Below are 25,964 nucleotides of genomic sequence, written 5' to 3' on the forward strand. Positions count from 1 at the left end.
TGAGAGAGAAGGTTGGATGAGGATAAGGAGATGTGCAGCTGCTGTAGTGCACATGTGGCAAGGTTGGGGGAACAGCAGCTGGGTTCTGTTGGCTCAACCTGGAGCCCTGCAGATGTGGTAGACTACAACTCCCATCATTGCCAGCCAGCAGAGCATATGGGCAGACTGGTTGGGGATGATGGAAGTTATAGTCCAACTCATCTGCAGGTCACCAGAGTAGGGAAGGCAGCCTTATACCGATTTCTTCCATGCTGTGATAGATCACGGCTATCACTTTTTCCCTCTTCACAAGCCTGGCTGTGAAGTACTGGTTTTACAGGGATTCATATAAGTTAAACAGATCACAATGGTCACCAAATTATCAGCTTGTTACACATATGTTTTAAAAAGGGGCATAATCTGCAAGATCGCGGTACCAAAATATTATTTCCAAACCATTAAACCATACTGATTTATTTTGTGACAAGAAAGATCAAAGGCAAAACTGCAGCATCAATATAGTCCCTTAAAGTATTTTGAACAAAATTAATATTAATAAAACTACTTCTGTTTCCCACTACAGACACTGCAAAGAAGACATACTCATTTATTCATTTATTTAGTGGAATACAATGTGAAGAGAGTGGTACATGTTGGTTTGATGTACAGTTTTCTACTTAACTTGCTCTAACAAAATGAATCTCATTATGGTTATACTGATGAACTATCCACAGCTCTCTAATGTTAAAGAGGAAAAAAAAGTAAAACAAAAAACAATATAGTTTTTTTTCTCCTTCAGATTGAACAAAGTTGATAGTATGTTTAACTGAAGACTGCATTTACTCAGTGTAAGCTGTGAAAATAGGGGCACGCCGGTTAAAATGTGCCCAATATTGCATTTCAGAGCCATTGTATATATTGTAATAAATGAAGAAAGATGTTGCTTTTAGATTGGCTCTCGAAAGTTATATACACATAAGAATAATAGTGGCTGCGATCCTCAAGTCACTTACTTCAGAGTAGATCTGTTCCTTCAGTGTGATTATTCTAGATAGTGTTGGGAGTGGGCAAGGATGGCAGGGTGAAGAGTATCCACCGTGCCTGTGAGAGGTTATAAAACATTTACCTCAGGAAGGCAGAGGGCTTCATTTTATTTCTACGAGGCCTCATGCCTAGTCTATACAGACAGCAGATCACATTGTAAAACTGTTTCTGGACTGTTCTGCCTCAGACAGCAGGCAGGGAATTGCTTGTTTGAATATTCCCCCATGGAAAAAATAAATAATCCCCTATGCATTAAAAACCAAGAGGAAGAATACTACGCCAGAACCTATCTTCCAGACATCTAGATTTCTATAAACAGATAATTTAAAAAAAATACACGCTGGGAAGCAGTCACCTCCAGTTTGAAGCCCATGATCTAAGGATGGAGGAATCACCTTCTGCTTCTCCTTTTTCCAGTCTTAAGTTCAGCATGTCTGAAACAGTGGGATTTTTTTAAAAAAATAGTTTGCATGAAAATTCATATGAATATTTGTGTACATTTCTCCTAACACATGCATTTTGCATACAATTTTGCGTAATATACACATTTTTGTAAGCAATTTTCCTAATATGCATTTTGAATGTTATTTCACTAACAGGTATGCACTATTCCCTATTATACATGTTTTGATTGGAGAGGTCCATTGCAAAATTCAGAGAAGTGGGAATTTCGAAGCATAACTGAGCTTTGGTTTGCATATTGGTTTGAAAGTGCCAAATTGAGTAAATGCATGAATGAATTTCTCCTCCATCTCTACTACAGTCCAGGAATATTTTTATCTCATGATCTGCTGTTTATATAAACTACCTGTGATTCAGAGACACTTTGGGGAGAGGATGCTCCAGATTTCAATATTTTTTCTGAGATGGTTGAGAAATAACTTTGCAGTTCCTTCATGTTAGGGCAGAGTCAATCAAGCAGACAGGAGTGTCACTGTCTCAGATTATGGACCTGCCATCTCTGTGGTGAACAGAATATTGTTGGCTTGTGTTTTTTTTTTTTAAATGACGACACAAAAATCCTTTCCAGTGGAACAGGGAAAGAGATAAAACATTAAAAAGGCATAAAGCCGACAGACTATTCTTGCCCTGTCCTGTCTCAGAAGTAAAACTAACCCTCCCAACCGGCACCACATTGGCAGAGAGAAGCAAGAACCAATTGCTTTTGCTGATAGAACCCTGGTGTTTCTAGAAGTTCTTGCCCATTTTGCATGAAGAGTTTCTCAGCTGACTACCCCATATACAATTTTAGACATTTTGAGCTGCTATTTCTCAGGTTTTCAAAAGCAAGGGGGATGAAGAATGCAAACATGCATTTGATGCTCAATGCACTCATGTGATGGTGAATGGACATATTTGATGCTCAACCCAATCCTGTATCTTATATTCAGGAAATAATCCCAGTAGCTGCAGGGTTGTAATGGGATCTAGTGCTAACTTTTGCCATTTTACATTGGTGGTATGTGTACTGCATCCTAAGCTGATACGATGAAGAGCTTTAGGGCAGTTTCTAAACACTACTTAGGAGTGACATGGTGGTGCATACTTCCACTATTTTTGGAAATGTACTTATTTTCCCCACCAAGAGATATGTGAGCTGTACTCATATCTGTAACACACATATCTCCCCAGGGGGAAGTGTAAAAGTTCCCATTCTGGATGTGACAATGGAAGATAAATTTATTCTTATTTATTTGAAAGATTTATAGGCCACCTTTTAGGGAAAATCCTTCCTTCAGCTCCTATGTAACACTTGAAACTGTCCCAAGTTAAAGGGAAAGGTTATTTAGATCAAGGTTGCAATTTTCAGAATCAGTGTTCATCTGGGCTAATCTGAAGTAGTTTGACTGCAGTCAAAAAATGGTAGGATTTGGTTCCTTTTTGTCTTACTTTTTGGGTGGGTGGGTGGGTGGGAAGGCAAATTGATCCCTCAGATGTCATCAACTCCATAGACTTAATTCAGTTTTACTTTGAAAAGCTAAGATCCCACCAATATAAGACACGATTGGAAGCATTTATGGTTTGTTCCAAAAAACTTAGTGAAACATCTCCAATTAAATTTTAACAACTTTGGGATCAAATATTTAACAGAAATAAGTTGGAGATGACCTCATATCTGAGTATCAGTTCAACTCTGTCCATATCAAACCAGCAGCAAGACACTTCAGATGATGCATAATGGTAAGTTTTATTCCTGTGGGGGAAAAGGCCATCAAGGATGCTGACAAAACCAGTCACAGTTTATGTTGAAATTCCCATGAATATCTGATCCTATTGATTTTAAGTGCAAAATTAAAAAAGAAACCCAAGAAGAAAAGAAGGGAAAGGAAAACAAAAAAACAAGATTAAACACAAACCATAACCCTATGTTTTCCTTTAAACCTTATCCATTCTCTACTTTCGGACATTTGTGTGAGCTTTCGACATCTGATTTGCTCAATCTTGTATAAAATACTGAGAGAAGGAAAAGAACAATTACGCAACAGGAAGCAACTGAGAAAATCCTTCAAACAAACAAAAAAAAAGGGGAAGAAAGATATTTAACATCCTATTAAATAAATAACTTAGGGAGAAATACAAAGGCATGGCGTTAGCATACGGAGTGGGGGGACTGTACTATTTATTTTGTTAGAACATTTGTCTAATGTGCTTATATTTCTTAATCCTATTCATTTCTTCCATGAGACCATTCCAGAATCTTCTTTATTTCTGCATATGATCCATGTGCTTCCAGTAAATGCCTGCATGCCTAACTGTTCATTGGATCATTAGGCTTCAATGAGCAACGAAGGTCTTTGATATGAGTTAGTATTCCATAAATAACTTTCTCCGAACATCATTCAATACATTGTCTCATGTCCTTTAAGTTCTATCAGCAAGATAAAAAATAAAAATAATAATAATAATTTGTTCACACTGGAAAGCGCTCCCATCCCATTTGATCCAGCTTGTGTCTTGATTATAAGATATGACACAGAACTAATTAGAAGTACTTCATGTGCCAACAGAGAGTACAAAACCTTCAAAGGCTTGCCCCGTCTTTTCAATCAAGCAGATATCTGCACTGTTTCTGCCTTTTCTCTTCAAGAGGATTACCAAGTATTCCTGACAAATGATCTTTGGTTCAACTGCTATCAATAGAACAGGTCCTTCATCTGAGGCTCAACTACAATTGGGAGAAAATGAGCTGAGGTGTTTTTCCTCCTGGTTTTCTGTCCTTTCCTGGTGGCTCCTCTTCCATTCAAGGCCACAAACATTTGCCTTCCATTATTCTTCCAAAAGGATGATGCATATGTATTGTATCCATTTTCTTCTATTCTCTCCTTTAGTTTACAGTCATTGTTAAACTCTTTCTGTTCGAAAAGGAAAAGAAAACACAGACAGACAAGATCAGAATGCAGAGAAAAGCAAGAGCATTCACAAAATTACTTGGCAACTTGTACATTCTTCTTTGGCCTGGTTTTTACATGGCCTTTGTCATCTGGTTATTGCTCCCACATGGTTGTGTCCCAAACTGCACCATTAATGCTTGGAAGGGGAAAGCAACAGACCAGCAGTATTCATGTTGGAAGTAACAACATCACCAGTCCATCTCCAACTCCATTTCAAACACTGATGGTGTTACATAGTGTTTGATGGTGTTACATACCCATGCACCGAAGACTAGGGATGTTGGAGAAATCCGCAATGGAATCAAATGAGTTCAGATGTTTATGAATCTGACTGGCAGGTTCTGCAGCGAACTGGCTTTTCCCCAGTTTGGTGGGTTCTGTGAACGTCTGGACGATTTTTCTAACCTTTGGGAATTTTGCACAAATTTTGTCATAAAAATATGCAAAGATTTTTTAAAAACAGCCAAAAATGTGCATTGCCCTATAGGCTAAAGTGTAAAAATGTGCATTTTGGGGGGATTTGCACAGTTTGTGGGAATGTGCTCATTTTTGCATGTGCGCATTTGCGCAAATTCACATTTGTGCAAAGGCAAATCTGTGCAAATTCAGAAACTAAAAAAAAAATCAAATTCCATCATTAGTTGGATGATGGAACAAAAGGCACCTGACAACGATCGAAACACAGATGGAACCAGTTTTACACAATCTGTTCATCCCTACCGAAGACAACATAAGCATTGACTTTTTGAGTACTCATGCAAATGCAGGCCACATCTGCATAGGACACATTTTGGCATCTGTCAGTGGCTCCAGTTCTCACAAGCCACCAGCATGTAGTGGTTAGCATGCTAAGTTGCACTGCTGTTTTCAAAGTGAGTCCCAAATTTTGCTATTACAATAATGTCTGTTAATCAATTGTGTTGACAAGACTTTTTTAATTTTTAAAAGAGGCATGCCCCTTCTGCTATATGTATGGGTTGCATCCAATGGTGTCATTCTGCTGATGGAAGCAGCTCCATCAGCAGAATCAGGAAGGGGGGATTTCCCCCCCCCCTCACTATAGCGCTCATACACCCTCGAAATCTGCTCTGAAGGGCCAGGAACCCCCCTGGAGCAGATTTTCAGTTGGTGTGGAGGGCTGCAGATGGGAGGAGAGATGGAGAAAGTCCCATCACATTAATGGATGCCTGCTAGTATGCTGTTGAATTTAACCCTATGTGCCCTTCACACTTGATGGAGCATGTATGTATTTTATACCCAAATTTTATGCTACAAAAGAGTTAAGAAAATAATTAGCCTAAAAGTATCCCTAAGCACAGGGTATTTCTAAGCGCCATGCACTATTAGCTAAGCAATAGTATAAATAGTTTTAAATCTAACAAACAAAATTGCACCTCAGCCCTTCTACCATCAGTGTAAGTGAAGCAAATTTTTATGACAGGATTTGATGCTCCTTTGTCTTCACACATTCATCAAACCTGACGTTTTAAACTTTTTGAATGCCAAATGACTGCGATCTGGAAATGTATTGGACTGAAGTAACTAAAATGGTCATCTTATAATGGAAGAAAAGCTGTTACATTAGTAGACTCCAAGATAGAAGGGCTGAGAAGAGAAGAGAAGAGAAGAGAAGAGAAGAAGGGAGAGAATACCCCTGCTCCAGCCCTTGGCAGCTTGCTGTACCATAACGCCTTCTCTAGAAAAACATCAAAAAGAGAAAAGGGTGGCATGAGCCCATTTAGCATGGAGGGCAGGCAGTGTACTGGATTTGGTTTCAGAAGAATGGCGAGGACTCAGGTGTGAACTTGCACAGAGTCATATGCAGTGTTTAGTAGCATATGTATACTTATTTAGTAGAGCAGTTGCCAACTATTATGAAGTTAGAGTTGGTTCTCATAGCTGTATAGTGAAGGTCAGTGCTACTAACAAAAGTTAGACAATGCACAGTAGCTGTCCTGCACAGTTCATACCTTCCTTCTGATACGAATATGCCATTCTTTGCTGTGAGAAACTTTCTTTCCTGCCAAGAAATTAAGGTCTTTCTTTCTTCTTCTTGTGTCAGGGTGCCCCTGTTGCCCACTGACTTCTCCAATAGCCAGAATCAACACTCAGACAAAAGGGCTGCTTTCCAAGGTTTTAATTCTATTTATCCTAATGAGGCATACAGATGCTAATTGCTTGAGACTCAGAGGAACTACAAAGGAACAGCCATCTAGGGGTTTCTGAGGGTTAGGACGTCAGTTGATCTCCGTTTGGGAAAAACACAGCAACTCTCTGAACTTAAGGGGTGGGAGGGGAAGTTCTCCCCCTCTCCCGTGAGGCTTCTGGGCACAGCTGTTGATGTCGAGCCAATCGGGCTGAGCGCCGAAGCTCGGCCCCTGCAATCTCTCGCTTGTGCCTGCATCTGCGCCTCGCGTCTAGAAGCTCTGGTTGTCCCTCCCTTTCCACGCCTGGTTCACTGTCGCTCCCAGGGATGTGAGCGGGGGGGGGACTCCCCCTCCAGCTGCGCCTCTGAAGTCTGAGAGAGTTCCTCCCCCACGAATTGTATCTCCTCCTCAGAATCAGAGCTGCTTTGGGACTCTGTGGGCTCAGCTACAACCCTGACACCTTGATGAAAGGAGGGAGGTGTGTGTGTGCCTTCTGACAGTCTGAAACTAGGTGAGACAAGTCCTATAAAATCCTGGACAGGCTGGCCTGCTACTGTTGTCATCTGAGAGGAGGAAGGTGCACCACCTTCTCAGATAAACAGCCCTGGGACAATGCCTGCTGCTTCAAAGGAACCGGGGCAGCTACAACTTCAAGCTGAGGGGTGTGTGTAAGCTTTTCTTTGCTTTTATTATCTGCATCCATTTCACATCAATGAACTATATAATTCTTTCACACAAGTGGACATGATCATATTGGTACCTTCGAATCTGTTTAGTGTGGGTCCTGGCTGGATCAAGCCCCAGGTTTAAGACAGGCAGATATGAAGAAATCCATGGGATAATAGTACTAGGAGAGAAGGTGAACAGCTTGTGAGGTGGGACAAGGAGGGCCAAATAGATGTGACGCTAAGCATGTCAGGGTCTTATTTTATTTAATAGCAGGAGCAGGTGTATCATTTTTGGGACAGAAATACACGGAGAGGGTGGGTTTAACCTTTACCTCCCCAGCTGTGATCATGATGGAAATTTCCCACTCCCCTGGCACTGCTTTTAGACTTAGGGAGAAAAAAGCTCCAATTGGCAAGGTGGTAGTGGTGGTGGTGGGGATATTTGTTGGGATTGTAGCTGGGGAGGGAAGGCTTAAATCTCCCCTCCCTGTGTGCCGCAGTTAGTCCTCAGTGGATCACTTTATTTCTGGCCTTGTCCCTTTCCCATGTGTTCACCCATCGATCCATTCCATCCCATGTCTGAATTAATCTGCAAATTATAATAGTGATAAAAGTTTGCATGTAAAATATGTATGTAAATACATATTTTAAAAAATCTTTTCTCTCTAAGTATGCATTTTAATGTGTTTTTTAATGCAACAGTGATGCAACATTCAGAGAAGTGTGAAATCTGGTGGGATAGTTATGTTCTGATAACTGGGAGGTATAGATCCAGTTAGTTTGTATTGGAATTCCTCAAGTATTCCTAGCTGTAGTCCCAGTGACAACCACCCCACTGCAGTTGCTATTAAATATATTATTTGAAACAAACAAACTGTATTTAGCATCATGTATGGCTTGGCCCTGAGATCTAGTTTGCAGTATTATCTTGGGATGTTTGGTAATTGATTCAGCCATCAGTCTCTGCCACCCTTTTATTAAATAAGAGGTCTACTAGGCACAATTCTCTTCCATTTTGTGGTGGGTTCAAAGTTAATTTAATCTGATTCCATTGACCTGCTTTTTTTAGCTCTTGAATTTGGATCTGCTGTGGCTCCAGCTTCCTTTTCCAAGAAAAGGGCACATGTGACAAATACATGAGGATAACTCCATTGGGAGTTCAATTGGGCAACAAGTCTATGAACTCATTTTGTCATGACTCCATATTTGCAAATGTTCTGCACGTGGCTCCTATCCTTTTGAAAAATTATGCCACAGTGTCTCTGAGGAAAATTTTATTGAGGCTATTTTCATACCCTTCTGCCTACAAAAGCCAAACTGTTATAGCATACCAGTCTGAATCCAACCATAGGAGGTCATGTTAGGAATGAAAATTCTGTCTAGTGCATTCTGGAAAGCTTTCTAAAATAACCCATGTTAATCATGGGTTTGGTGCTAGGGTAAAAAATGTTCCTTAAACCAGAACCAATGGGAGAAAATAACATTGGTATTTTGAGCTCAATTTCAAACAGCCATAGTAGACCATGACAGTGTAGATCTCATTGTTCTTGCTATTGTGGATATGATGTCTTCTGGAAAAACATACATTTTTAAAGACCTATTTTGTAGGCAGGCATTCTTTATTGAGATTATGGGAAGAGAAAAGACAAATCTCTGATAAGTTCATGTTTTGTATAAATGGTGGGTGCTCTTGGTATTGTTCTGAAGGTTGTGAACATTAGATTTTTGAGAGCTGATATAGCAAGTCAAAAGTTGGGTATAAAAGTGTGTTATGGGCCAATGCCTAGTTTGTAGGACTGCAACATAATTGATTAACCAGATAGATTAATCAATGAAGAGTGATCCCTCCATCTATTGGGAGTGCAATTCTATAGAATTGCACCCCTGATAGATGGAGGGATCTGAGATCTATCTTATGCTCTACTGGCAAGGTGGGAGGAATGACAGAGGTGAATTCACTTCCTGTTCCTCCTAAAAAAAACCCAGTCAGCTAGATGGGCTTCTAGGTTCCAGGACATAGCCTGAAGGCACATGAAGCACCCACCTTGCTGAAACTAAGCTGGTCTGGGTCTGGTCAGTGCTTGGAGGGGAGACCACCTGGGAACCACATGTAGCCACCTTGAGTTCCATAATGGAAAAAACGTGGGATATAAATGTAATAAATAATAAATATGCCTGTCTAGCTCACTTAGCAGCAGTAGGCGGGGATGAGTGATGGAGAGCCGGCATGATCTTGTGGATCCTAACCTATGTCCTCCCCTCCCACTGGAACACCCCCTTTCCTCAGTCCCCGACCAGCTGTTATAGTACTTTCCATGGTGGCTGTGAGGGCCTAGCAGATCTGGTCTAGATTCCCTCTCCTAACGTTATATTTCTATGGCATCAGGAAGGGGAATCTGATTTAATCTATGGTCCCTGGATGCTCTCCCACGGACCATAGGATTGATCCATAATTTCATTTATTTATACTAGCCTTTTTATACTATCTTTCCAGCCCTAATAAGGGGCTCCAGGGTGGTTTACATATCATGAAAAAAACAAAAACAAAGCACCACTGAATAATGAATATTAAAACTAAAACTTTAAAATCAGAAGGAGCAGAGTTAAAACCTCTGAACATTAAAAGCCAAGTGGAATAATAATTTTCACTGCCTGACTAAAAACCATTCGTGATGGGACTAGTCTTCTCTCCTTTGGAAATTCTATAATTTTGTTGCCACAAAAAAGGCCCCATCTCACATTCCCACCAACCAAAACTCTTTTGGTATTGGGACATATAACACCGTTTTTTTTAATAGACCAAAAAGGCGTATATGATTAGTATGGCAATTTTTAAAAGAGTTAATTATTTTTAATAAAAATACAAAATGGCACATAGCAGGCACATAGCAGGCACCGTCACACAGAGGGAATGCCTCTTCGAAGAGGCCTGATCCAACATGTATATCCACCATTTAAAACAAAGCACTGTTTGCAGTTGTGCCACTTAATCTTGCAGTGGTCATTCGTAACACTGAAAAGTGGAGGTAATGAATGGCCCTGATGACCAAGGTCACAATCTGACTCAGAGGGAAAACAAGGGACTTAAGTGCACTGAACTCTGTGTTGGATTGTGGCTTTAATTTGTATCTTTCCTTTCTTTGGTTGTGTTTTGTTGCTAATTTGAATGATTCAAATACAGCTATATATTTTCCTTAATTTTTGCAGACTGTGTGAAGCTTTGACCACAAAGCAAATTTAATCTTGGAGGCTTCTGAAAATCCTATGCTCTTCCAGGCTGTTTCCGGATACTGCAGATCCTGGCTGGTCCTCTCCCCCTCCCTTCCCTGACCATAGGAACACCCCCTTTTCAACCTCTACGAGATCATCCAAGGTTGCTGTTGTGACCTCAGAAAGCAGCTGCTGCAGTTCTTTCTGTGGTGGCTGTGAGGGGGCAGGGAAAGGACAGGAGCAGAAATCTGATGTCGGTGTGTACCAAACTCCAAAATATCCTATGGTCCCTGGGACATTCTCCAGGGACCACAGGATTGCGCCTTCCTGCAGTCCTGCTTTCATATTATGTGATGCTATGCTGCAGTCCTTGAGAAAACAAAACAAAACAAAACAAAACACCAGGGTAAACTTGGCAAGATGGTAAAAGGAAAATTGCAGGAATACTAAACATGCACCTGAAAATTCCTTTAAACATTTAGAAAAAAAAAGTAGCAATACAGCTGCACTTCAACTTTCTGTAAAATTTAATATCATGGCTTCCAGACTGAATAGCTTAGCTTTCCCCGACGTGGTGCCCTCCAGGTGTGTTGGGCTGCAACTCCCATAATTCCCAGCAGTCCAACACATCTGGAGGACATGAGCTTGGGGAGCTACTGAATGAAAAGTGTTTATTTTTATAGGCAGCAGTGAAGTTTAAATACTGTCATACATATATTTTGCTATTTAATCCAGGAAGCAAATATAAATCATTTTCTGAAACAATTAACACTCATTTTTCATCTTCCCAGGTGGAGCCAGCCTATGAGAAAGCACTCTGTCCCCATCATCTTGTTGGAGTCCCCCAGAGGGGCTTTCCCTGCGGAAGGGGGAAGGGGGAAGGGGGAGCTGTAACCTGAAATTGTGGACTATAGCCCAGTGGTACAGCACATGCTGGCTCACTTGCTGCTATCTCTAGTTAAAGAGATCAGGTCATGGGAAAGACCTCTGCCCGAGAACCAGGAGAGTAAACAATACCAGGGTAGTTGCACAAATAGTGTGCCCAGGTAGAAGGCAACTTCCTAGGTAAGGTAGGGCCATAGCTTGGTAGATGCTTTGCATGTACAGTTTCCCAGGTCTAGAGATGTTGCGAGAGTCCATGGGGGTGGTGGACTCCAACGGACTCCACCTTGTCCTCCTTCCTGGACCCCACCTGCCGAACCGTGGGGCGCTCGCAGACCTGCTTGGCGAGCATGCCACGTCTCAGCGAGTGCCCGGCAGCTGCCCTGTCCTCCTAGTGAGCCACCACTGTGAGCAACAGTGGTAGCTGGGGTGCTTCCGGGGAGGTAATGCTGCATCCTCAGCAGCTGTTAAGGGCCCATTTACGCAACTTTGAGGGCATGAATGGAGCATTCACGCCTGCAGTGTTGCGTAAAAGGGGTCTTTACGGCTGCCAAGCACGCAACAAGATGGGTGGCCCTGCAGCTTCACTGGGTGCTCGCTGGGCTGTGACGAAGTTCGTGTGGCGCCACAAGCTGGGGCAGGCGGTGGCAGTGGCTTGGTGAGCCCCCGATGAAGCCAGGCACAGCTGCGTCTGTCCATCCCTACTCAGGTTCAGTCCCTGGCATTGTCCAGGTCAGACTGGGAAAGACTCCTGCTGGAAACCTCGGAAAGCCACTGTCTGTCAGTGTAGACAATACAGAACTGGATAGGGTAGTGGTCAGTCTTGGTATAAGGCAGGAGCAATGCCAGACAGCAGCAAAGATAAATCAACAATTTCTGAAAGTTAGTAAGCAGACTCTCTTATAGGCCAATCCCCTAAATGTGTTTTCTCAAAAGTAACCCTTACTCTGAGTACAATGGGGCCACGTGCATATGAACAGTAGGAGCTAGGATTAAGGAAGTGCAATATACTTACAGATCCATAGACTTTTCCATTCTTGTTCATGGCTAGATAATAGTTGCTGTTAATGGATTTAACTGCCACAACTCCAATTTCCACAGATGTAATCGCCAAGATGCCTACAACACAAGAAAAGAAGGGAAATGACGGTGGCTCAGGTCTAAGGCTTTGAATCTCATAATTATAACAGGGGGCGGGGGGACAGTAGATTTTCCAGATCAATATGATAAGGCGCTAGTATTAGAAAGGATCTTCTCAAGACTTACAAAAAGCTTCTTAATATCTAGCGCAACCAACCAACCAGCTTCAGAAACTTTCATGGCAAGGATATACACAAATGTTGTTTCAATTACCATGTTTCCTTTCCTATCTCTGCATTTTAAACTCCATAAATATTGAAACAGCTCAACTCTTCTTAGCATAGATTTTCACTGAAATTTATCAAAAGGGACATCTGAACCACAGCATTAAATTAAATCTATAGCATATGTCAATAGAACCAAAGATTTATCCCAAAAGGCAGAAACAGTGGCAAGCACTTTATTCCTTATAGGACATACAGGTAAAACTAAATCTCTTGGCTGTATAATGCAGATACACTCACTCTTGGCAGGTGGGTTATGGTTAAACTAAGTCTGATACCTCACATTGTCTTGCCCTCTCAGATAACAGAAAAAACACGCTTGACTGTTTGCTATAACATGTGTTTAGTTTTCTCCCCCTGAAATAACTATGGGGAGCTTTAGAGTGGGCTGTGTGTGTGTTTTCAGCTCTCTGAAATACAGACATAAAACACATATTAACTCTGCCCCTCCTCCACCCTTTCCAGTGTATTGCCCAGATACATTGGCCAAATATCTAAGTACCAACCATCTTTGGGCACATAGTGGCTGTTGAATTGCTGCACGTGGTGAGCTGGCAATGTAGTTTACTGGCTTTGGCATACATTGGATTAAGGTTTCATGCATCTCCATTAATCAGCATGTGGCTCATTGATGATGTTGTGCAAAAAATGCAATACTGCATGTGGCAACAGCTGCTGGCTGGGCTAAAAGCAGGACGTTGTGCCATGCAGCACCTTAAATTACATGAATAAGCTATGGTAAGCATTAAGAAAATGAACAAAATCTGTGACATTGTTCCTTTTAGCATTTGGTGCTTGAATCGTGAAAGTCAAAGGTGGCAGCACCTGTACAAGGCCTAGCTATTTCAGGCAACAAAAAAGCATTTTGGTCCTGTGAAGGTTTGAGACCTACAGAAGCAATAAAAATGGTCAGGCTCAGAGGATTGGAGTTTTCTGTTGGGAGGGGGTAACTGTGAGAGGATCAGTTCATTTCTCTGATTAAGTGTCGGTTTCATTTCTCCACTTAAGTTTCATTTTTTCAGGTTTGAATCAGTACTTTCAGTTTTGAGGGAAGAGGGTATATAAAGAGAGTGAGAGAGCCCCTAAGGGCAGAGAGACAGCCAGAGCCTAAGTGAGAGCAGAGTCTGAAGAGTTAGAAGGAAGCAGCAGCCTTGAAAAGTCTAAGGACAGCTAGGGTAAAGGAAATTGCATTTTGCAAATGTTATTTTATTTTAATGCCTTTTGTATCACCCAGCTCTATTTTGCAAATACCTTTAGTTGTAATTCGTTTGCTTTAAATCTACTAGTAAACTGTTGTGGTTAAACCCTGTGTCTAGAGTGTCAGTCACCCCACATCTACAGCCGAAACCCCATGTTACAGGGAAGGGGAAGTTCAAAAGAAGGAAGGTGGGATTCTTCAGGAGGCAAGAGATCCTTAAGGAGTTGCTCAAGGGGTCCAGGTCATAAGGGGAACCTTGACAGGTCTTTTTTGTAATAAAATGTGTTTAGCATCTTTTCCCTGTAACAGCTATGGACAGAGTTTCATGGGGACCAAAAGGACACAAGGTCTGGGCATTGCTGACTGTATGAACTAGCATCTCCATGTACAGGGTGAGACATGTAGCTGTGGTGATACATGTGTTCAAGACATCTTAAAAATAAAGGGCTGCTGTGATCACTTACATTCCAGCAGCTGGGGGTGGTGACATCTGCACCAGTTCCTATAATCAGCATTTTCACATGATCCTGGCCATGATCCTGGCAGTAGCTCCCATGCTCCCAAAAGTCACTGCATGCATGGTTGCCTGCCAGCTGTATGAACCAGTTCAGTGTCAACCATGCAGGCACAAATAGAGCATGAATCATTTTTGCTGATCGTCGGTGGAACATTTATATAAATCCGGACTGCAGTTTTTCAACTGTCTGTACTTTTCTCAGCTGTCTTTGACAGAATTGATGATGTGGTTGGGGCACATGACTGCAGCTTGCCATCAGCAGTTTTCCAGAGGATCTGTAATGTATGTAAGCAGCTTGTGACATGGCTTTGCTCTGGCATTTGGAGAGACTTCACACAGCAGTGCGCATTCTGGGCAAGAGCTCGCAGTGGCATGAAGACTCTCTACGCAAGAGTGCATGTCCATGTATACAACAAGCAGTTCGCAGAAGGAATGCCTCCCTATGGAGCTGCTGTCACACAAACACGTTTCTTGGTGGTTTCCATTTGACTGCTGTAATGGGTTAGAATTAACAATATGCCTACGGCTACTTGATATTTATCTGTTTAGCCATTAACAGCAAGAAATATCCAGGGAAACAGTATGTATGTATGTATTAGATTTCTCTATGGCCCAATAGCAGAATCTCTCTGGGTGGTTCACAACAATTAAAACCATAAAATTCAACATGATAAAATACAATATAAAAGTTTAAAAGTTTAAAACAACAGTATAAAAAATAAAACCACAAATAAAATCTAGCAGCAGTGCAAAGATTTAAAAAGCAGTAACAGATTTAAAACAGCAGATGCTGAAAGACTACAATGCCTGGGAAAATAAGGTCTTCACTTGGCACTGAAAAGAACACAAATGTTGGCACCAGGTGAGCCTCTCTGGGAAGCTCATTCCACAACCATTGTGCTGCAACAGAAAAACGCCCTGTCCTTAGCAGCCATGCACCTCGCTTCCTTTGGAGAAGGATGCCTGAAGATGATCTTAGGGTCCAGGCAGGTATATATGGGAGGAGACGATCCTTCAGGTAACCTGACCACAAGCAGTTTTGGGCTTTGAATGTTAATACCAGCAGCTTGAATTGGGCCTGGAAATGGACTGGCAGCCAGTGCAGATGGAAAAGTACTGGCATAATACAACCACGTTGGCCAGTCCCAGTTAACAATCTCGCTGCCGTATTTTGTACCACCTGAAGTTTCTGGATGTAGGAATGTGCAAATCAGCAAAATCTGAGCTTGTCAAAGTTTTCCAAATTCCATCTCACAGCTCATTCTGACTTGTGTCCACAGCAGATTGCAAGCTTTGCTTTTTCTTTTCACATGAAAATGTATGCATACTTTCAAGAGCATTTCCCCAAATGTATGCATCAATTATGCACATTTTAAAATGAATGCATTTTCTTCCATTGATGAAATCATGTTTGTGCACGTTTCAAAAATATAGATTTTTTCATGAGCATTTTTCAAATGTATACATTTTTCAAATGCGTATTTTTGATTTCTCAAATTGCGTCACAGATGTACAGACTTTGAATGGAGATTGTGTTTGGTTCTGCGTTCAGTTGCGAGAGGTGGAGACTGGGTGAATTCTGATCAAAAATAAAGTAGAACAATTTTTTCATACATCCCTAGGAAACAGTTTCTGTACATAAGAAATGGCAGTTTTACAACCATCAGGTCAACCCCTTTTTATGATGGGGCATGAAAGCATTGAAAATCATCTTCCCCAAACAATCAAATCACACTATATTTGACTTTACGGCACATGTATCAGAATATACTCTCTCTGTTCGTTGTCTGCCCCATACTCAACATGTAAACTGCAAGCTTATTGGTGCAGCAACCTGTCTCTTTTATGTTACAGTGCCACACAAACTGATAGATTTGCAAAAGCAGTGAATCATAATAATTAATGTAGAAATTGGTCCTAATTGTACCACCCACTCATTCAACAGCATCCATTCATGGCTTAATCATTTAATAACAAAGCAAAGGAAGTCTAAAAATGACCACTGATCTTTGTTTTCAGTAACATTCAGTATAGCATTCACGCTGACAACAGATGTGTGTGTGTGACTCAAGTGTTATCCTTGGACAATAAAATATCCATTTTGACAGGCATATGCAGTTAATGTGGTCCACATGAATGGGGACAGCCAAAATATTTTCTCTTCCCTTTTGCCACAGGATTTGTGAACTCAGTACCATGCCTGGCATTTGATCAATATATAGCATTCAGCAATCACACACACACACACACACACACACACATCTTGCTTCAAAATTCTGTTGGCACTCTGATGTGAACATGCCGCTCCCAATGAGCATGACTTTCCCTGTTCCTTGTGCTTTTGGAACCAGCTCTGTGGCTTGCAGTGAAGCTGCACAGGCAGAGCTGTCTCTCATGCTGCAGCTGCAGTGAATAGGATTCATGGGAGATCTGTGTGTACATCAGAGCTACTTGCATGTGCAAGGAGCATCAAGGTTGTGGTGCAACACACTAAGCAATAGAACCAGTCTGGTAGAGTGCATAGTCTAGGTATGGGAGATATGGGTTCAAATCCCTTTCTAATCTTACATATTGACTTGGCATTAGCCAAGTCAATATGTCCTAGCCTCAGTTCCACCAGCTGTACAATGGGAATGTTGTGAGGGTGGCTGAGATAAAGGTAGAATGAGCCAAGAGGCGATTCCATTTTGTCCAAGTGATGTCAGGCAGACATTCAACAAGTGGGTTGGCCATTCAACAGCAGCCAACCAGATGCCTTCAGGGTGTACATGGCAATACTACAACACAGCAAAGGGAGTTGTGCTGTATTGCTTTGATTACAGCACAGAGTCTCAGTGCGAATCATTAGGTTGGTCCTTTTCTATCTCTGGTTGAACAAAAATAGATTAAGATGGATAGGATTTCTTTTCTTTTCAAACATCTGCAATCACACCGAGTCAGAAATCAAGCGGCCCCAGTCTGTCTGTCAGGGCCTAACATGTGACGGACTCCACAACCCATGATCACTGAACTGTCGCCATAAATGTGGCATTTCCAGCAAGCAGTGGCTCTGGAGTCCATATTGCATTAGGTCCTTTCTGAGGAAATAGTTCCATTTGATCCTAACTGGAAATGTCAGTGCAGATTGAATTTATTTGTTTTTCACATTCATATTCTGCCCTTCCTCCAAGGAGCTGTGGCCTACATAGCTATCAAACAAAAGAAAATATTTCGTACAACACATAATTCATGGAATTCATTGTCATGACATGTGGTGATGGCCATTTGCTTAGATGGCTTTAAAGGGGATTAAACCATTTCATGGGTGATGGGTTTCTCAATAGCTTATGGGACCTCCTTGTTCAGAGGCAGTTTGCCACTGAATACCAGTTATAGAGAGTAAAAAGTGGGGGAGTGCCAATGTCTCCATGTCCTGCTTGTGGGCTTCCTTTGCCATGAACCTCCCTAAGGTGGGTTATAGACTATTCCTTCCCCACTGCAGCTTCTTTGCATTTTGTGATGGATATGCTTTTGGTCCTCTCCTAGTTAGACCACAATGGGGAAGAACATGAGCTATAATTTCATATGGACATGTTTGTTTGTTGTGGCTTCTGTTGCAATGCCAGGTTGGATTAATTCCTCCCTGCATTAGCATTTTCAGGGAATTTTATTAGTTTATGCTCAACTAGTTTAAAATTGAATTATATTTTTATCATGTTTGTAAGGATTGCAACACATTAAAATAAACTGCAGTTCTATTGACCAATAAAGTATCATTTTTCAGCACCATAAGTTTGTGAAGCATCTGGGTGCTGAGGAGTTGGACTGCAGATTGTTTGAGTAGAAAACTGGCAACTGTTGGGGATCAGGATGATTGTTTGACTAGAAAACTGGCAACTGTTGGGGATCAGGATGATCCAGCAATTCTTTTCACTTTGACACAGTAGTTTAGCCAATGCAGTGCATTTTGATACAACATATCATAACACAACACTGTTTTCTAGTAAGACTTGGCCACATACTCATATTAATCCATTATATCCATATTTTAGAATACCAGAAAAGCTAGATCAGAACTGAAGTTATCGCATTTACACTGTACAGCCCAGCAGCGAAATTTGGATGTATTCCATTGGTTTAAATCAAGCCAGATACAGTGTGATATTAACTGTGTTGGATTGTGGTTTAGTCCTGCAAGGTACACAGACAACTCTGCTTGACTATATTGGGTATATGGGTTAATGGGCAAAAGTGAGATGGATCAGACTTATGGACAGTGGCTTTTGAAGCACTAACTCTCAAGAGTAAAAATTGGTGTTCAAATCTGAATGCTACAATTTTAAAAAAAATCTATATAATTCTTTGGGATATTTTTAGAGTCTTAATGGGAAATGATGGGCTTAGATGAGTGACATCTCTACAGAGCTTTCGCTACTGGGCAATATAGACATGTACTAAGTAAGCAGGGGTGCAATCCTATGCATGTTTAGACAGAAAAAAGTCCTACAACTTGCAGCATTCCCCAGCCTGCATGGCCAGTTGGGGAATGCTGGGAATTGTATGACTTTTTTTCTGTCTAAACATGCATAGGATTGCGCCCTAAATAACACTTGATCTGACAGTAGGCCAAGGTTTCTGCCCAGCTGCACAATACCATATAACATACATGAAACCCTATAATCTGCAGTGGCTATTCAAATCACTCAGGGTCTTTTCCTGTAGAATATGTAATTTTTATCAAGGCAGATCATACCACAGAGTCGGCATCAATAGCCTTTTGAAGTGAAAAGGAACTTTAGGATGCCCGATTAGTAGGATTTGTAAAGGAACCATCAACCTATGTAGCATGATCTAGGTATGGCCCATGTTTACTTGCTTACACCAGTGTTTGGAGATACCAGTGACTATTTAGGTGGAATGACACTCTTCCTAGTCAACCATAACTTCAGTTTTTGCCATATCGAATGTCACCGAAGCACAATTCGAATGTCAGTGAAGCACTATCAAAATGGTCTTCGTAATGGCTGGCTTCATACAGCTGCAGTAACATCAGGATTCAGCTTCTACATAGGTCAGCTGGATTATATGATAAGTACTTCTACACCAACCTCCACATCCCTTGAAACTGGTAGTGCTGGTGGGTTCTTCTTCTTATACGCTACAGCCAACTGTTATGGAAACATTCATTGGCCAGAAAGGAGCAGATATACTTCTTACTGAGCAACTGGGTAAAATATAGCCTCAGTTTTGCTTATACCTCCATAAGTGAAAGAACTAGAAAAGCTACATCATCTTCACCATCATTTATATACTGCCTTATTTGCTAAAAAGTCATCAATTTAAAACAATTAAACCTAAACCTAAATATTATTATTATTATTATTATTATTATTATTATTATTACTTAACCAATCCTGGTTGCATCCAGGATCTGCCTACCAGGAGAGAAAGGGCTCCTCTCACAGAAGTTCTTCATTTTTGGGGATCCCTCTGCCTCTCACACCACAGCTCCCCCTCCCAAGCAAGGTCTTCTGACTCTGTGTAGCATTTTCTGGGGAATGGAGGGGCTGGATAGGAAGGAAGGGATAGGGGAAAGTCCAGTTCCACCAGTGCAGCTGATCCAGTTTAAATATAGATCCAACTTTAAAACATTAACACACCTTTATGATTTAAAAGGCAAATTTTTAAAAGGTATGTCCAAGGAAAATCCAAGGAAGGCCACCCCAGTCTCCCTGTAAAAGACAAAACAGAACTAAATTCATGCATCAGCCTAGCTAGATTAGAGCCATAACCACCCAGGAGTCATTTTTGGCAGCAATGATGCTGTTGTGCCAGCCACAACCAACTAATGCCAAGGTTTTCAGCCTGAGTATTTGGTCTGAAAGTAACAGATGAAAGTCATATCAGAACTTGAGTCTTGTCTTATAGGTTTCCAAGCCTGGGGTTGGGAATTGATTGAAAAAGAATGCCTAAAATGTACAGATATTAATCTACTTAAAAACCTCATTGACTGCAATAATGTTGCATAAGCAATGGGTTTGGAAGAAGGCTCTTAAATAGCTTCACAATTTTTCACAAACGTTATTTCAATTTGTCCACTGCCTATTACTTGATTGGAGATATCTACCAATGAAAGAGCTGTCTCCTCTTACAACTTTTCCTACTAGCAGCACCTTATGGGTATTGATTTTCCTTACTCTAGCACTAAATAACTCTCTGAAAACAGCCCAAAGAACAGATGTAAGAGGATTTTTTCTCTCTTACTTCTAAGTCCCAGTTCTACATATTATGCAGAAAGAAGTTCAAAACAACCCTCTGCCTGCTTAAGCCAAACTACCAAATGTTTCACACTACTTTAGCCTCAGGTTTAGAGCCAGTAAAGTGCAGTGTAGGCAGCAGACCAGGGAGATCTCAGTTTAAATCCCTTCTTGGCCATGAAGCTGTCTGTCAGCCTAATGTATCCCACAGGATTGTTGGGTACATAAAATTGCCTTACTCCTCGTATGCTGTCTTGAGCTCCTTGGATGAGAGATGAGATACAAATGTGGTAAATAAAGAAAAGATTCTGATGAATCTCCAGAGACTGGCGAAGGTTTCATAATGATGAAGTAGAAACAGTATAGGTTGGGTTGGACAGATCAGTCCATGTTAGTTTTACTGCACAAAAATTTGCATTTTTGTAGTGTATTTTTCCACAAAATATTATTTTATGTATGTATTTATTTGATTTGTACCCTGACTTTCCACTGAGCGAATGGTGCTCGAGGCACACAAATGTATATTTGTCTAGTGCAAGGATGCATTGTACCCTAAAATATGAATTTTAATTTGCATTTTAACTGAAAATCTGCAGTTTTATATGCATATTGGTGTGTGTGTGTGTGTGTGTGTGTGTGTGTTTTATTATATCACAAAATTCTACGTGCAAAAACCAAAGGATAATTCCTTATGGTTGGCATATTAGCCTGGGAAATGAATCAACTTACTTAGTTCCTTAAAAAAAAGCAGACCAGAGAAAACCCTTGAGCATCCCCAAGTATAGGTACCAAATATAATATATTCAAGAAATAGGATTCCCAGTGTAGTTTGTGCATATGCATCAGGATGCATGTTAAAAAAAGAATCTACGGATTCTATTCTTTCGCAGCCCTTCTAACGGGCTACTACACCCTTTTGTTTTGCAACATCTGTGAAGAAGCAGCAACCAAGAAAAAACTTCTACACAGGCTCTTGCCATTTGACCTGCACAAGTGTGGTTGCATTAAGTTGGTGTTTCTGATTGATTTTAGTGATTGTGAAGGGGCACAGTCTCTAAGGCTCTGAGGTATTTACAAAGGCTCCTATGATAAAAAGGAAACAATGATTTTAATGCTAAAAGCACGGAGTTCAACAAGATGTGTAAAACAGAGGACTTCATCATTAAGGACAAACAAACATGCAATAAAATTATTTTGGAGATTCTTGGCAGTAATTGCTCAATACAAGTTTGCGCCCTCTGGAATTTTTGGGAACACACATTTGTGGACCTCATAATTGTTTTAAGGCAGATAGCACACTGTTTCTTTATTTTTATTTTTTGCAGTCAGAACTCTGTAAACTGCAACAATTATGGTTAATCCCACTTGACCACATCCACTGTAAAAGCATGGTTCTCAATGTCCAAATCATTTCCAACTCATTATAATTAGAAACATTCCAAATATCAACATGAGATATGCCCTGGAGACATTACATGTGCTTGCTTTATAGATCCGCAAGTCTGAAGCATATTCCCCAGAGGAGCCAAATATACTTACCTTAAAATCAACTTCCCTTTTATAGTTAAAGCAAGTACTCATTATACAAAATGACAAGGGAGCAAAAGAATGACTGGCCATCTCATCCAAGAAAGAGGAATCATTAACAAGAACCCTGTGTGGTTTTGTACATTGTTTCCTAACTTTTTCGCGCTCTCTCTCAAAAAAAGAAAAAAAGTTACAGACACACAAATGGAACACATTTCCAGAAAATCACAGGCAACAGTGGAAGGAGTCAAAGGTTGGTGCTGATAGTTAAAATGGCAAATGACTATGTACAGTAATACTAGTATTGAATTTGCAGGCGAGCCACATATTATGGAATAGTTATTCAAAGAGGAATATTTCCCAGGGTCTATGAACAATTTCTTCTTGGCTAGCACCAGAATTTTGAAAGTCACAGATGATTCCCACTGGCCACACTCCTCCACTATACACAGATGACTGGTGGTAGTGGTAGTGTGGAGTCAAATGCAATATTGTATATTATGCAATGAACTAGAAAAATCAGTGATGAGAGAGAGACCTGCATGGCTTCCTTTTCTCCACAGATGGCCCAGGCCCACACAAAGCAGGAATGGTAGCGCTGTTGGCTCAGTATATCCTTTACTAGCTTCTGGGCCTCATCAAATGCTAGACCTCATGGTCTACTGACTATCTCAGCGTGGTGCAAATCCAAGCTATAAAATCATGCCTTCAGAAGAAGCCACAACATTCACCTATTGCAATCTTGTTGAACCGCAAGATTTTTTGCACTAGGCAACTGAAATCACTGAGAGATGTTCACCCAGTTTCCGGTAAAATCCAGAGATTTCTTTCATAATACGCAGTCTCTATTTATGCTTAGGAAACATTTCCTAAGCTAACTTGACTAGCTCATAAGCAGCAAATGTCTTTTTGGCCAAGGCCATGGCCAACACACTACAACACTATGCTCAACTAATCTGATCCAAGGAAATGTCATTAAAAAGCATTGGTGGCTTGCACAATATTTATGTGACTAAAGGTGTAATCCTATACACACTTAGCTGGGAGTGTCCAACCGAACTCAATGGGGCTTACTTCTGAGGAGACATGCACTGGATTGCACTCTAAGGCTGCAGCCCCATGCATGCTCAGTGTTTTGGTTGATACGGATGGATGTGTGGGTGGGGGGTGTCAGAATATTTCATTATTACTATTTTGTTTCATAGGCTCCCTCACTTCCAGCTTTAAACCAAAATGTGAAAATGCTATGGAACCCCAGGAAAAAAAATGGTTAGGCATTTCATAATTATAATACTAGGGACAAAATACCTTGCAAAGAACCCATTTTCATTTTTAGTTCAGTTCACATTTCAGATACGCGTAAAGCTGAGAATGCATTGGATATTAGGGAGCAGACTTTCTACTTTAAAATGTCAATTGAAAATTATCAAGTGATGGACATGCATGTCGGAACACATCCGAATATGGTCCAAGAGCAGCCCTTACAGCTGGCACGAGAGTAGAGTAGAATCTGTTCTTCTGTACTTAGTACACTTAAATGGGAAGCATTTCCTACAATGATCCCCTAGCATAGGTTCAGCCAATGCATTTGGCTTTTGAAATGGTTCTCCCAAAATGAACATTCAGAACTCCAATCTGCAACTGCAGTTGTTGCTGCCTGAATCTCTTGCACATCTTCCCTGGCTACTGTTCCAGTAGCTGGCACATGGGACACCCCACCCCAAAATAACTCTCTCACTGCTGAAAGTCCCTAGCTGCATATTTATTTATTTCTGAAATGTATATCCTGCATTTCAGCCAAATAGCTTTGAAAGCAGCTTACAACAAAATAAAATAATCAAAATTACAATGAAAAGCAACCATAAAATAACAGTACTGGAGCCAGCGCTTCCTTTTCCTTTCTGCAGCTTTCACGGTTGACGAGTAATCTGACAGAACATTCCCAATCTTTTAGTGGTTGTCTTGCAATAGAATGATCTTGTCCAAAACAATTGACAACTCATCAGCAGCTGTGTTGGGACCAGGAGTGTGTATTCCCATTGGCCAGGGGTCACCAACACTTTTAGATTGGTGGAAACATTTGGAATTTTGACAGAGTATCATGAGCGCTCTCGCAAATGGTTGCCATGGGGGTGAGGCTTGCCCACTCATAAAATAGTTGCCACAGTGGGCATGGCTGGTCACAAAACACTCATTTCCCAGAAGGCAAACTGGTGAGACTAAAAGCAAAGTAACTTGTTGTTCAGTCGTTCAGTCATGTCTGACTCTTCGTGACCCCATGGACCATAGCACGCCAGGACTTCCTGTCCTGCGCTCTCTCCCAGAGCGTGCTCAAGTTCATATTCATTGCATCCGTGATGCTATCTAGCCATCTCATCCTCTGCCGTCCCCTTCTCCTTTTGCCTTCAGTCTTTCCCAGCATCAGGGTCTTTTCCAGAGTGTTTTCTCTTCGTATTAGGTGGCCAAAATATTTCAGCTTCAGCTTCAGCTTCAGTATCTGTCCTTCCAGTGAGCACTCAGGGTTGATTTCCTTTAGGATTGACTGATTTGACCTCCTTGCAGTCCAGGGGACTCGTAAGAGTCTTCTCCAGCACCACAGTTCGAAAGCATCAATTCTTCGGCGCTCAGCCTTCCTTATAGTCCAGCTCTCACAGCCATACATTACTACTGGGAAAACCATAGCTTTGATTAGACGGACCTTTGTCGGCAAGGTGATGTCTCTGCTTCTTACTATGCTGTCTAGGTTTGCCACAGCTTTCCTCCCAAGGAGCAAGCGTCTTTTAATTTCATGGCTACAGTCACCGTCTGCGGTGATTTTGGAACCCAAGAAAATAAAATCTGTCACAGCTTCCATTTCTTCCCCTTCTATATGCCAGGAAGTGATGGGGCCAGATGCCATGATCTTCATTTTTTTAATGTTGAGTTTCAAACCAGCTTTTGCACTCTCCTCTTTCACCCTCAACAAGAGGCTCTTTAGATCCTCTTTGCTTTCTGCCATTAGGGTGGTATCGTCTGCATATCAGAGGTTGTTGATAATTCTCCCAGCAATCTTAATTCCGACCTGTGATTCATCCAACCCGGCGTTTCTCATGATGTACTCTGCATATAAGTTAAATAAGCAGGGTGACAATATGCAGCCTTGTCATACTACTCCTTTCCCAATTTTGAACCAATTGGTTGTTCCATGTCTGGTTCTTACTGTTGCTTCTTGACCCTCGTACAGGTTTCTCAGGAGACAGGTAAGGTGGTCTGGTACTCACATCTCTTTCAGAATTTGCCACAGTTTATTGTGATCCACATAATCAAAGGCTTTAGCATACTCAGTGAAGCAGAAATAGATGTTTTTCTGGAATTCTCTTGCTTTCTCCATGATCCAGCAAAAGTTGGCGATTTGATCTCTAGTTCCTCTGCCTCTTCGAAACCCAGCTTGTACTTCCGGTAGTTCTCGGTTCGCATACTGCTGAAGCCTAGCTTGTAGGATTTTGAGCATCACCTTGCTGGCATATGAAATGAGCGCAATTGTGCGGTAGTTTGAACACTCTTTGGCATTGCCCTTCTTTGGAACTGGAATGTAAACTGACCTTTTCCAGTCTTGCGGCCACTGTCAAGTGTTCCAAATTTGTTGGCGTATTGAGTGCAGCACTTTAACAGCATCATCTTTTAGGATTTTAAATAGCTCAGCTGGAATACTGTCATCTCCGCTAGCTTTGTTGTTACTAATGCTTCCTAAGGCCCACTTGACTTCACTCTCGAGGATGTCTGGCTCAAGTTCAGTGACTGCACTATCATGACTGTCAGGG

The 25,964-nt window shown here is 41.2% G+C and overlaps 1 protein-coding gene across 2 annotated transcripts in view; it reads right to left on the minus strand.

The window, feature by feature from the left end:
• Nucleotides 1–581: 581 nt before the first annotated feature.
• Nucleotides 582–25,964, minus strand: part of FGF10 (fibroblast growth factor 10) — a 140,344-nt gene continuing 114,961 nt past the window's right edge. Inside the window, exons 2-3 of one of the 2 annotated variants that reach the window (XM_084833185.1) lie at nt 12,338–12,441; nt 582–4,376 (exon numbers count right to left, since the gene is read on the minus strand). In XM_084833185.1, coding sequence (XP_084689311.1) covers nt 4,158–4,376; nt 12,338–12,441 — 323 coding nt within the window. In that variant the 3' untranslated portion in view covers nt 582–4,157. Of the gene's footprint in view, nt 4,377–10,049; nt 10,810–12,337; nt 12,442–25,964 lie in introns of those variants that run through there. The other variant, XM_084833184.1, reaches the window with a different exon arrangement.

The sequence above is a fragment of the Heloderma suspectum genome, chromosome 2, assembly GCF_057233095.1.
Source record: "Heloderma suspectum isolate Gila_16-S chromosome 2, 16-S_ref, whole genome shotgun sequence".
Taxonomy (NCBI): Eukaryota; Metazoa; Chordata; class Lepidosauria; order Squamata; family Helodermatidae; genus Heloderma; species Heloderma suspectum.